Raw genomic sequence first — 12046 nt, 5'->3', positions numbered from 1 at the left:
ATGCGGCACCTGCCTTGGCTAGACCACCCCTGGGTCGTGGACCAGCCTCGTGAGCTCTTGGCTGGAAGGCAGTGCGTGTCTCCCCCGCTGGCCCGCACTGGTCTAGGATCGGCCTGATCAAGCAGGCCCATGTCCCTTTCTGTCCCGCCCAGCTCTTTCTCAGTCTTTGAATCTCTGAAAACCCCTGGATGTTGTTAAGACCTCCAGCCCGTGGGCTGTCTCACTCAGCGGTGGTGCCCTTGGCTTTTCCTTAATAAACGGTTCCCCTGAAGTTGAATGTGAGATTTGGGATCACTTTTGTACCCGACAGCAAATGTACTCCAAGGTGCCTCAGAAGAGCGCGTGGCTATTTGAGTCTGCAGAGTGAACGCTCCCCAAACCTTGCCGCTCTACTCCGGGCCACACAGGCCGCCAGGAGGGGGCTCAGCTGGACAGCGTGATTTCTTCCCAGCCGCTTCATCGGTCCAGTCCACGCAGCCACGCACTGGACCTGGTCAGCCGCTCCCCTGCCGGTTTCCCAATGAGCCTGCAGTTGTTTCGGAAGTTCAGCACACCTGAGCACAGGGGGGCCTTTCTCAGGCAGCAACAGGTCCTGTTTTGGGCAACAAAGTCCTCTAAACTCTGAAGCGTCTCCCAAGAGAAGCAAACGTTTGTGAGGGTGTGCCTCCACCGGGCACATACAGGCTGGCACGCGTTGTCCAGGGGTTCAGGACCCCTCTGGTTTTTATTCCCCAAGCCCCAAGAGCAAGGCTCCTCTCGGAGGGGGTGCTGGGCTGTGTCGGACCCAGGAGGAGGTCTGTAGGGACACTTGAGAAGTGTCTGGAACATTCTATATTAGTTTTAATTGCCATCCATATCCAAGCTTTGTGATCAGACTTGGCTCACTGAATGGTTGGAAAGTAAGCTAACCAACTAAACTAGGGGTCTTGGTATTTCCACACGAATCACCTGCAGAAGCAGAGTTTCATGGGGGGGTGGGGTGGGGTGTGTGTGTGTGTGTGTGTGTGTTAAGGAAATGGGTGCAGCCATCTGAGGCCTGGGCTGGAGGTCTCAGGAGGTCTGGGGTGTGGCCAGGTGATGTCCATGCCCGGCCACGCTGGGTGTGCAAGCCCCCCAGGGCACTGCTGACCCACCCCAGGTGGGAGACAGATTTCCATCTTTCATTGAGGGGCACAAGCATGCTCCCCCCATCTGGGGTGTGTGTGTGTGTTTCACTGTCCTTGAAAAACTCAGAATTCAATGGCACCTGGGTGGGTGGAACGGGGCTGTTCACTTTTTGTTCTCAGGCTCCTCTTCGCTCTCAGTATAAAGCAGACGAGGGTCTCCAGAAACGGAGGGGAAGCAAGGCAGGCGGCCCCGTCCATCTCCCCGCCTGTCAACAGGGCTGGCCTCCTACTCCGGCTGCTAGCCGGCACAGCAGGAGAAAGTGCTGTGTCACCCTGGCTTTGCATTTCAGGCCTGAGCCTGTGCAGGGGAGGGGCTGGGCGGAGTCTCGTTTGCAAAACAAAAGATGAAATGCACTCGCCCGCCCCCCTTGGGATCTCGGAGCCAGACGTGTCTCCGGAAGAGCACCAGTGACCACTCCCTCCTAGCTGCTTAGCCAGCGTGACTCTGTAAATTCCACAGCCAGCCGGGCTCCTGCTGGTGGGCCACCCAAACCAAACTCACTGCCATGGACTCGACGCTGGCTCACTGCGGCCCCTGTGGGGTTCGGAGACTGAAACTGGTCACAGCTTAGAAAGCCCACTCTTTCTCCCTTGGAGCTGCTGGTGGTTTGAACTGCTGACTGTGAGGTTCTCAGCTCAACGTGTAACCACTACACCACTTGGGCTCCCCTCTAAGGCTCCGAGAGCTGTTGCAATAGATTCACACCTCATCTGCTGCGATGGTTACCCTGTACTTTCCCTCCTGACAACCTGTCCCTTTCAAACCCTTTCCCTCCAGGGAAATGATCCCGCCACAGCCCAGTCGCCACCGACTGAAAGAACTGGGTCACGGGACAGTCACTGGAAAGACAGCCCCAGGTCGACTCGGACGTGGGAACGTGAGAAGGTCCAATAAAGCCATTTCTCCGTCAAAGAACCCTAACCACCCCGATGAGAACTCGGCGAAACAGCTGGCCTCTCCATTTATTTTGGGTGCAAATTTCCCCAGAGCTGGACTCCCCCCTGGCTGGATCACCCCCAGTAACGATTTCCCCTTCTGCTTTGTCACACAGTGGTGCTGAGTGAGCCCTGGGTGGGTGGGCAGGGTTTTTCTGGCCTGCCCTGGTCTTTTGGGCTCCTCCCCACCTCCTGACCCGCAGTAGGGCCTGCGGATATTGGCTGAGAAACCAGAGCCTTTCCCCAGCACCCTGTGACACCAAGAACAGGACCAACTGGACAAATCAAGGTGCCTCAGGAATTAGATGCTCTCTAGCCTCAGTCCCTGAATGCGTTCAAAATGCAGAAGAATGGCCTGCAGAGTGGACAAGCCCTAGCGGGCCCACATCACTGGCTGGGACCCCTAGCAGATAAAGGCTGTTCATGCACCATGGCACCCATTCTCAGTGACTTCAATTTGCAAGCGAGGGGGCCTCCCTCCACCAGAACTCAGCCTGCTGATGTCGCATTGGCTACCGAGGCAAGAGGAACCGGAAGTTGAAATTAGTGTCTCTGGTGCTTAGGAACCCTGTGGATTTCCCTCCAAGCTGAGTTTTTAATAACAAAATAAGCAGCTCCTGGCAGGGAAAATGCTGCCATGTAAATACGAGGTCCCTTTGGGGGAAGTCTGCTGAGTGGTTTCTCTCCCAGAGTCACGAGGCGCTGTCTCCCAGGATCTGCCCTCCCTGGCATCCACGGTTCCTTCGGAGCCCCCCCCACCCCCGCCCTTTTTTTTTTGCACTGACCAGATGCACTTCATACTAATAGGTTGCAACTTTTGCAGCCCTTAATTTGTGATGTTAAAACTAGACCTTCCTGACTTTTTCTGTCACTAGCTGAAGTATAAACTCAACAACGGTAGACTACACTGACATCAAATGAACGAAAGGCCTGGGCGCACTGTGCGGTGATCCAGGAAAAGGAGAAAAAGACAAATATGTACATGGTGAAGTGGCTGACTGTTGTACTGCACTACACTCTGTCCCTCCCTTTGCAGCTCTAAGCACGTCGTCGGGAGAGGACAGTCACGCACAAAGAGCCTTACTTACCCTGCTGGCCAGCCAGCTTCAGGTGCCCCTCTCCGGCCCCACTCACTCAGGCCACGTGATCCCTCCCTCTGGAACCTCCCTCCGGTGGAGAACAGTGTTTGGTAATCTGATCACAGAATCCCACCCACAAGTAACACACATTAGTATTCTCTCTCTCTCTCTCTCTCTCTCTCTCTCTCTCTCCCGCGCACTCACGCACGCATGCACGCGCGCTGAGTCAAAGCCCCCCAAGCAGGAAAGCTCGCCCTCCAGGACACCTACCCACGATGAGTCCGACCTCACAGGTGGGCTCCTCGTAGGCGCAGGTCATCATGGTGCCCACCGTGTCGTTGACCACGGCGACCACATCCACGTCAAATTCCTTGGGAAAGAAAGGAACTCGAGTTCAGGGCAGAGACAACGCTGCACGACAGGCCGAGAGCTACTGCAGCAGACCCTGAGTAGTGTTTTGAAACGCTCCTTCACCAACGCCTGCCTCTAACGATGTTTCCACCACTGAAGTCTAGGGCAGGGCAGTAGCCTACCCATTTTACAGATGGCGCCGAGTGCTAACCTGGCAGCCAGGAAGGAATCATGGAGTGAAGAGAAAGACAAACGACCGTGGGCCAGAGAGTTTCAGGTATTAACGTTCAATTTGAGCTTACAGTATTGACGTTTTCTCAGTGGGCAAAAGAGAAATAGCAAATCCATTTCTTGGAATGGGTTCTTCAGAGATGACCGTTGCTGGGGCACAAGGGTGCGTGGCAAGGCCCTGCAATGCAGCCTGGCTTGCAAGAGCCAGAGAGAGGCAGCGACCCAAGTGCTGGAAGCCCCGGTTCAGACACACAGTGCGAGCAGGAAGGAGTGCCGTTCGTCTCCAAGCGCGAGGGCCAAGAAAAAACGCATCATACGGAATGAAAAGAGCAAGCTGCAATACAATACAGATAATTCCTGTCTTTAAAAGCCAAAAGCAAATCAACAAAAACCTGCGTGTGTATGTGTGTGTCAAACAAGCCGGAAGAATACACATTAACATTAAATTTGAAAAGTGAGCCAGATGGACCAGCAGCATCTTTTGAGCGAAATCTAGCTGTTAGCTAGCGTGTCTTCCCAGGCTCTCTGAGGCTAAAACTACGCATGCCTTTTAGTGCTTTCATCTTAAAATGTTTCCAGTTGTAGAAAACAGAGCGATGTAACATTTACCTTCTCCACGGGGATGCAAATACATTTTGCCAGGTGGAGGTGTGATTGCTCCCCCATCAAGTCCTGTTTCAAACAGGCTCCTTTCAGCATCCTGTTGGCCTATATGTCTGCTCTTTGGACCGTTCTTTGATCTGACTTGTTTGGTTCTACTTCCTACTGCATCTCTCCTTAAGTAATGGGCTGGGTCAAACGTTGGCATTTTTTTCACATTATACTTTGCTAATATCCTCCTGCCAAAGACCACCAGAAACACAGGTGAAGCAAGGTGGGCCTGCAGATTCGTTGCACTGTGGGAGGACAACTCAAACTCACTGCAGACTCTGAGACCCTAAAGGACAGGGGAGAGCTGCCCCTCTGAGTTCCCGAGACTATAACTGTTTACTTGAGTCGAAAGCCCCGTCTTTCTCCCTTGGAGCAGCTGGTGGTTTTGAACTGCTGACCTTGAGAGTCATAGCCCAGCTCGTAACCACACCACCATGGATTTGGGCCCATATTGCTCTGGAGAAGGGGGGGTGCTCAGAGAAAGAGGGCTTTGCTCCGGCTTGGAGCTGTAGAGGGGCAGGGTAATGGTACATGATTGAGTGCCTTCGTTAACAGTCTCTGGAAGCCAGGGGATAAAGCCAGGCTCGAGCTGTCATTGGTAAGGCACCAGCAATCATTTGTATCAGCCAAGAGGGGTGTTTGTGCAGTGTTTGGTGTTCTTACACGATTATGGAGGGGTCTTCTTTTTGTCTTTGTCCATGTCTGGCGTGAAATTGCTGACAGTCAAGGGCAACACCCCAAGGACAGTGCCTAGCAACGCAGCCTAAAGGTGGGGCCAGGCCAGGCTGTTGGGGTTAATTTGTGTGCATCCAGGCTTGGGGTTCCTTTATAAATGATCTTGAACGAGATAACGGTTTACTGCTGGCAAGAGAGTGACGAACTGGAGGCCCTGATGACTCCAGGCACATGCGTGAACGTTCTGTAGCCAACAAGCACAATTTCTTTAGCGTCCCCTCCCCTAAAAAATAAAGATGGAAAAAAAAAAGATTTTACCTCTCTCCTTTTGACCGCGTCCCTCAGTAAGGTGGCTACATCGTGCCCCACACAGTCGGTCGCTTTAAAACCCTTTGTCCAGGTGATCAAAATACCCTGAAAAATGAAAGGCAAGTCAGGTGTCACCAGGCCTCCCGGGGGCAGCATGCAAAACCTCACCCGTCCGTCCTCAGCGGACACCTGCTGAGAGGCCTACACTGCTGCGCAAACTGAGAAAACCAATTGTCACCACCATCCACCGCCCCACCCCCACTGTCCCCACATGGGTCTGGTTACAAGCCCACTTCGTGGACAGAGAAACTGAGGTGTAGAAGGTCAGGGGATGTGCCCACGTTCACCCAGCAAGTGACAGGGCTATGCTGATTCTTGGTTCTTAGGATAACCGACCAGTTCCCCCACTGACAACACATGAAGGAATGTCCATTTTCAGTGGTGGACTCTTTAGGCTTGAACTTGGGGGGGCGGGGGTGGGTGGGGACACTCAGTGTGAGCCCACTACGATGAATAAAAGGTGACCATATAAGGCAGTGGTTCTCAACCTTCCTCATGCCGCAACCCTTTAATACAGTTCCTCGTGTTGTCAGAACCCCCCAACCATAACATTATTTTCGTTGCTACTTCATAACTGTAGTTTTGCTACTGTTATGAATCAGGCAACCATTGTGAAAGGGTCGTTGGACCCCCAAAGGGGTTGCGACCCACAGATTGAGAACCGCTGGTATAAGGTCACCCAGACCTGTGGAAATGGTGAAAAGCAGTTAGCCTGGATCCAGTGCCTGGGCTTTACGGGGGCGGGGGGGTTAAAGGAGAAAGCAGACTGGATTAACTGGCTTACAAAGGCAGGCCTGGCCTTCCGAAAATAGCCAATCACACGCCTTAAACCCTGGCCAAAGGCCCTGTGTGATCTGAAGCCACCTCCAGAGGCCACCTCCTGGACCTCCTCCTAGGCCACACCCTTCCTGTGACACACAGCAACCTGAGGTCTTTCCAACATGTCAGGATCTGTCTTGCCGCCATGCCTTTGCACAGTTGGTGTCCTACTGCCTGGAGTACTAGCAGCCCACCCTGCCCCACACACCTCAGCTCAACTTGCTGGGGGCAAGGGGGTGGGGTCTCCATTAGACTGTGAGTCCCTTCCGCTCTGTAGGCAGCACTTAGTACTCAACAGGGGCTCACGTGCTGATCTCAGACACTTTCACCCCACATGTTCTGCCTTTCCTGTCTCCCCAGACGGGACCCTGAGTGGTGAGTGGGGGGCAGACCCTTGCACGGGCAGCTTACAGCCCAGCAGAAAAGAAAGAGGAGGGTGCCAGCGAGAGGTAAGCAAGGCAACCTCAAAGGAGCAGGGAACACTGGCGAGGGGGGATGTTGATTTGTGGGGCCCGAAGGCTTCAGAGAGGTGCTGGCTTTTGATGACAAGGGAGAGAAGTCTTCAGACCCAGGGAGAGTATGAAATAAAGCCCAGGCCAACCCACTCTTCCGCCTGGGCCAGTCCCAGACACCCCTGGGTGACTTGGGGCTTGGCACTCGGTGCAGGGGCACTGCTGCCTGTCCAAGGCCGGGGGCAGAGGCACTTACCGCGTCCAAGCTCATCTGCTTGCAGGGGAACGAGAACGTGAAGCCCAGCGGCATTCTGGGGCCTTTGATCCCCATGTAGTCCAGGAAGTCAGAGATGCAGGAGACAATGTGGTCAAAGAGCTTTAGGAGAAAAGAAGGGATTACCCAGGAGCTCTCCCACAGTGCATGCAGACACACCTACACTCACATGCAAATGCATGCACATGTGCACACGCACAAACGTGCACTCACAGAGACACGTGTATGCTCACACATATGCACACACATAGCGCAAGCTCCCGTCCCTAGGATCTTTGCAGCCACCTGAGCTATAAACCAGGCAGCATGGCTGAAAGGTATGAAGCCCTGGGCCACAAGAGCGCAGTCGTGGTACCACATGGCGGCTTCGGGGGTCCACTCAGGTCACTAGGCAGGTGAGGGATGTCCACCCCTTGCCCTCACCCCTCCCCCCATAGTGTAAGTACTTCACTCACACGCACGCGCGCACACACACACACACACACACACACACACACACGCACACACGTGGTCCCCGGTGGCGCGGAGTTGCCTTACCTCCTCCCCGGTGCCCTGCATGATCTCCACGGGAATGGCGTAGATCTTGTTGTGCATTTCCACTGTTCTCCGCTTCCCGCTACGGATCTTCACCAGCAAGACACGGAAATTCGTGCCGCCCAGATCGAGGGCCAAGAAGTCACCGTTCTCTGTTGGAACCAAGATGGTGGAGAAGGTCAATGCAGCCGGGTGCCTCGGCAACCGCGGGTGGAAAGCCCAGCACTAAGTCTGAGGAGAAGCTGCGAGCGCCCCCGGGTGGGCACCACCCTGCTTACCTCCCCGCAGCAGGCAGCCCTGGCCTGCTGACCACCACTGAGCCCCTTTACCAAGGGTAGGATAGAGGCTTAGCAATGAACTTTCGTGTGACAAGGAGCCACTTATGTCAGGGTATGGACTGTCTGTCAAAAGGGCCACCACCACGACCTTCCTGCTCCTCGGCAGCTGGACACCTGCTTGAAGGTGCTGAGCACTGACCACAACTCACGGTGACCCCAGGCCCCCAGACGTGGACGGTCCAACTGCACTCCCCGGGGTCTACGGTGGCTGATTTTCCGGAAGGAGATCACCAGGTCTTTCTTCTGAAGTGCCTGCCCCTGGGTGGCCGCAAACCTCCCACCTGGCTGTTAGCAGCCAGGCCTGTTAACTGCTGCACCACCCGTGCCTTCTCCTCTCTTGCATCTGGGCAGGACTTGATATGCTTGGCCAACAGGGTGCCAGACATGAGCCGGGACACTCAACCAGCCGTCCAAGTGGCTTTGTCATCTCCACTCTCCCTCCCGGACCTTGCTGCCACTGTGTGAACACGCCTGGTGGCGAGGCAGATGGCCAGGCACCCCTGGGATCACAGACACAGAAGTGAGTCCAGCAGAGGTCAGCCAAGCCTGGGCCAGGTGAGCAGAAAAGTCCACAGACCCATACACTGACTCGTGAGCAGTTAGCAATGGAAGCCACAGAGTTTGAGGGAGGTTTATGATATACTCACCCACAACTCGCCCATCAGCCCTATTCCTGTCACCAACAATCACCACGCCAAGGACCCGCCAGAGAAGCCTTTCAGAGGCTCCAGTGGAAACGAGCCAGGCGAGCATCCTAGATTGGATCTTGTTCCCTTATCTGCCTCGGCATGCCAACCTCCAGACTGCTGTCTGCCTTGGGCACATGTTGGCAGGATTCTAGAAGGGGCTGGATTCAAGTCCTTCCTTGCTCTGGGTCCGAGCGTCAGGTGTCTGTCTTTTCACCAGTTTACCGTGTTTCTAAAAGGACCTACAGCCCTCTCAGTCCTGCAGGATTTGCTTGTCTTTTAAGAATACTTTCTCACTGGGTGCACACGGTTAACGTGCTCAGCTGCTAACAGTGAGGTTCATCCACCAGAAGTACAAGTTCAAGTCCACTTGGGAGAAAGGCCTGGAGCGCTGCTTCTGCAAACCCCGAGAGGGAAGACCTTGGTCTCCTCAGCTGGAGTGCATACAATAAATAGCACCTGGTCCTGGCTTCTGATTCCAGGCAGGGCTGGGAGACCCAACCAGGGCAAAACCAAAGCCAAGCTCACTGTCATCGAGCAGATGCCAACTCACAGCCACCCTACAGGACAGGGTAGAAAGGCCCCGGTGAGTTTCCGAGGCTGTAACTCTTTACAGGAGTAGAAAGTCCCATCTTTCTCCCACGGAGTGGCTGGTGGTTGTGAACGGCTGACCTCACGGATGGCAGCCCACCTCCTAACCATTAAGCCACCAGGGCTCCTAGCAATCAGGGCAAGTTAGTGGGGAGGGAATGGAATAGACTCGAGTTCGTTTCTAGCTCTTCCCCAAAGCATACATCCCAGGTGCAAATTCACCGCCCGAGAATCCAGCGGCCCCCCAACCATGGTGGTGGCCTCCTCACCAGACCCGTCCGGGGTGCTGCGGACAAAGGAGGGCAGCATTTTGACGGTGGCCTTGTCGTTTGTCTTCTTCTTCAGCCCAAACTCCATCTCCTCCAGCATCCGCTTCTTCACCACCATCAGCGTCTCCTTGGTGAGGCGGAAGCGGACCAGGGTCTCCTCGATCTGCCGGTGCTGCTCGGCCAGGCGGTAGGCCACGGCGGTCACCATGGCGGCGCCCTTGCCGCTGCCGCTCTCGGACAGCAGGAAGCGCACATCGGAGTCGGGCACCAGGCGCCGCAGGGTCTTGTGGAAACGCCGGGAATACCTGGAGGCGGGGCAAAGGGGGATGAGCCACGGACCGGAACCTCTGGTAGCCCTCTCCACACTTTTCCACACTAACTGACACATAGGCTGTAGGAGAGCTAGGGGACTCGGTAGGCTGGGAGACAGGAAACCACACATTAAACGCGAGGCTCATCATGCTACGAGTATGCTAAACACAGGAAATTCACAGTCCCCCACGCGGCAGGAAGATGATGTGGCAGAGGGACTGGCGGCAAGCCAGACCCTGGCCAAGTCAGGTGACCTTGAGCTTGTCACTTAACCTTGGAGTGAATGAGGCATGCAGGGGCTGGCTGGTCTTGACGGGGTGCGAACAAAATGAGTTAATTATAACTCTCAGATTCGTAACAGGCGCTGCGTACGTGCTCCATCAGTGATCGCTTGTCTTTTACTCTGACTCGGGCTGATCCGCCCTCCCCCAGGGTTGGGGCATTTTTTTGTGGACCTCCGGACAGACCTCAGTGGGACCCAGAACACACTCCCAAGTTTGTGGTCTGCTGGAAGTAGAGATGGCTGCTTGCCAGGGAAACAGGAAGTGAACCCCCAAATGTTAGCAATGGTGGACCCAGGGTGGGGGCAGGGGTGGTAAAGAATGCCGTCTAGCCTCTTTGGCATGGCTGGAGCTAGCTGTTGAATAGACATTACTTCTGAAACAAGAACTTAGGGAAGCTGCCTTTTTTTTTTTTTTTTTTAATGTGATGTGGCAAATCCCTGGGCCTTCTTGCCCCAGAATCCACAGATTACTCATAACTGAACGTCTCTTTAGCGCTCTCTGCCGCAACCTACCAGCCAGGTGCCCACTTAGAAGTGTTAAGAGCCAAGGCTCTGGAGGATCTGAATGGAAGTTTCGAACACAAGAAGGTGAGCATCGCCCTGTACCCTTGAACCTAACTCCCCTGAGGAGGGCGAGGGTCACTGGTGGTAAGTGGGCTACAGGAGCATTTACGCTACAGGCTCACTCCACCCAGCGGTCTGGCAGACACAGAACTTCCTGGAAAGACTGAAAGGACACAGGATGAGAGAGGCTGTGAGGCTCGGCCGAGGGCCACACCCTTCCCATACTTACTCAGTTTTGCAGCCAAGAGCAATTGTCACCGGCCTGAAAATTGACAGCGCTCTCCTCAGGCTCCTGGCCACACCTTACCAGTGATTTGGGCTGGTTCCCACCAACATACCCTCTGACCTTTCTGCCCAGTACAACGGACGGCCTTGTGCAAAAGTCTGACCTCTAGAGAGAGGCCGTAGCCCAGCAGGGTCCCAACCAAGGCAAAGGGCAGACTCACTGTGGGTGCGTCTTGTAAAGAGACCCGTCGACACCAACCGTGGTCCGCAGCCTGGGGGTGCCCTTGTTATCGCGAAGGCGGTTCAAGATGGCGCCCAAGGTGGCAGCCACCAGGTTGGCCGAGCGGAAGGAGACGATGGTGCACACGTGCTGCACTGCGATGCAGTCGTCCGAAGACGGCTCCACGCCCAGGCGGGTCAGGATCTCTTTGGCGTTGTGGAGGCCCTCTTTATTCCTGCCGGGTCAGAGGTCGACAGCGTGAGCGGAGGACGGCACCGGGCATGCAGAGCGTGCGCACCGATGGTGGGGGGACCATGACGGCCCGACCGAAGAGCGTGAGCAAGTCCTCTGAGCCAGCGGTCCTGGGCAGTAGGGAGGAGGACCACCGGGCACCACGCGGCTCAGTGCCCTCGAGGCTGAGGGCGCTGCCCCCTCTCGGGCCCTGTGAGCAACTTGAATCTACGCTTTCCGTGTCCTTTGTTAGAGTCACGGATTCTGGGATACTTTATAATTTTGTTTCCATGGGAGTCTATTCAAGCAACCACACAAAGAGGCTCCCCAACCCCGTGTGGGGAAATCCCATTCTCTGCTCAATCTGTCATCTGCATCGGCTTTTTGAAGCCCCTGCGTACACACACCCGTTCTCCTGTGGGTCCCAGGAAGGCTGGATGTTCACAGGAGGAAGCGGCTGGCAGTGTCTAGTTCCTCTTTTAAGAGTTTATGTGGTTTTACGATGCCCCCCAACTGCCCCCCTAACGTTTGTTAAGAGTTCTAGTAGAATAGACACAAACTAGGAACGCCATCTTGGTCCTGATTTTAACGGGAAGCCTTCAGGAATCTGCCCTTGGAAACCTGATTGGAAGGGCTAAAACCTTGCTCGCTGGGCCTGATCTGGTTTCCAACATTTCCTGTATTTTCTGCTTGTTCATATCGGGGGTATCTCAGAGGTGTTATGTCACTGGGGGCCACCCTCTTGAAGTTGTGCTTTGTGTTTTTCTGTTTTTCGGTAAATGAAACCCAG

At 54.9% G+C, this 12046-nt stretch overlaps 1 protein-coding gene across 1 annotated transcript in view; it reads right to left on the bottom strand.

Moving 5' to 3' along the window:
- The window catches only part of HK1 (hexokinase 1), a 44847-nt gene that overhangs the window by 9587 nt on the left and 23214 nt on the right, over nt 1–12046 (bottom strand). The window contains exons 8-13 of the mRNA XM_004701138.3: nt 11027–11260; nt 9422–9726; nt 7541–7689; nt 6986–7105; nt 5408–5503; nt 3452–3551 (exon numbers count right to left, since the gene is read on the bottom strand). Coding sequence (XP_004701195.3) covers nt 3452–3551; nt 5408–5503; nt 6986–7105; nt 7541–7689; nt 9422–9726; nt 11027–11260 — 1004 coding nt within the window. The remainder of the gene's footprint in view (nt 1–3451; nt 3552–5407; nt 5504–6985; nt 7106–7540; nt 7690–9421; nt 9727–11026; nt 11261–12046) is intronic.

Source organism: Echinops telfairi, unplaced genomic scaffold, assembly GCF_000313985.2.
Source record: "Echinops telfairi isolate 266 unplaced genomic scaffold, ASM31398v2 ScPeMD7_70;HRSCAF=299, whole genome shotgun sequence".
Classification (NCBI taxonomy): domain Eukaryota; kingdom Metazoa; phylum Chordata; class Mammalia; order Afrosoricida; family Tenrecidae; genus Echinops; species Echinops telfairi.
This window is presented reverse-complemented; position numbering and strand designations above follow the sequence as displayed.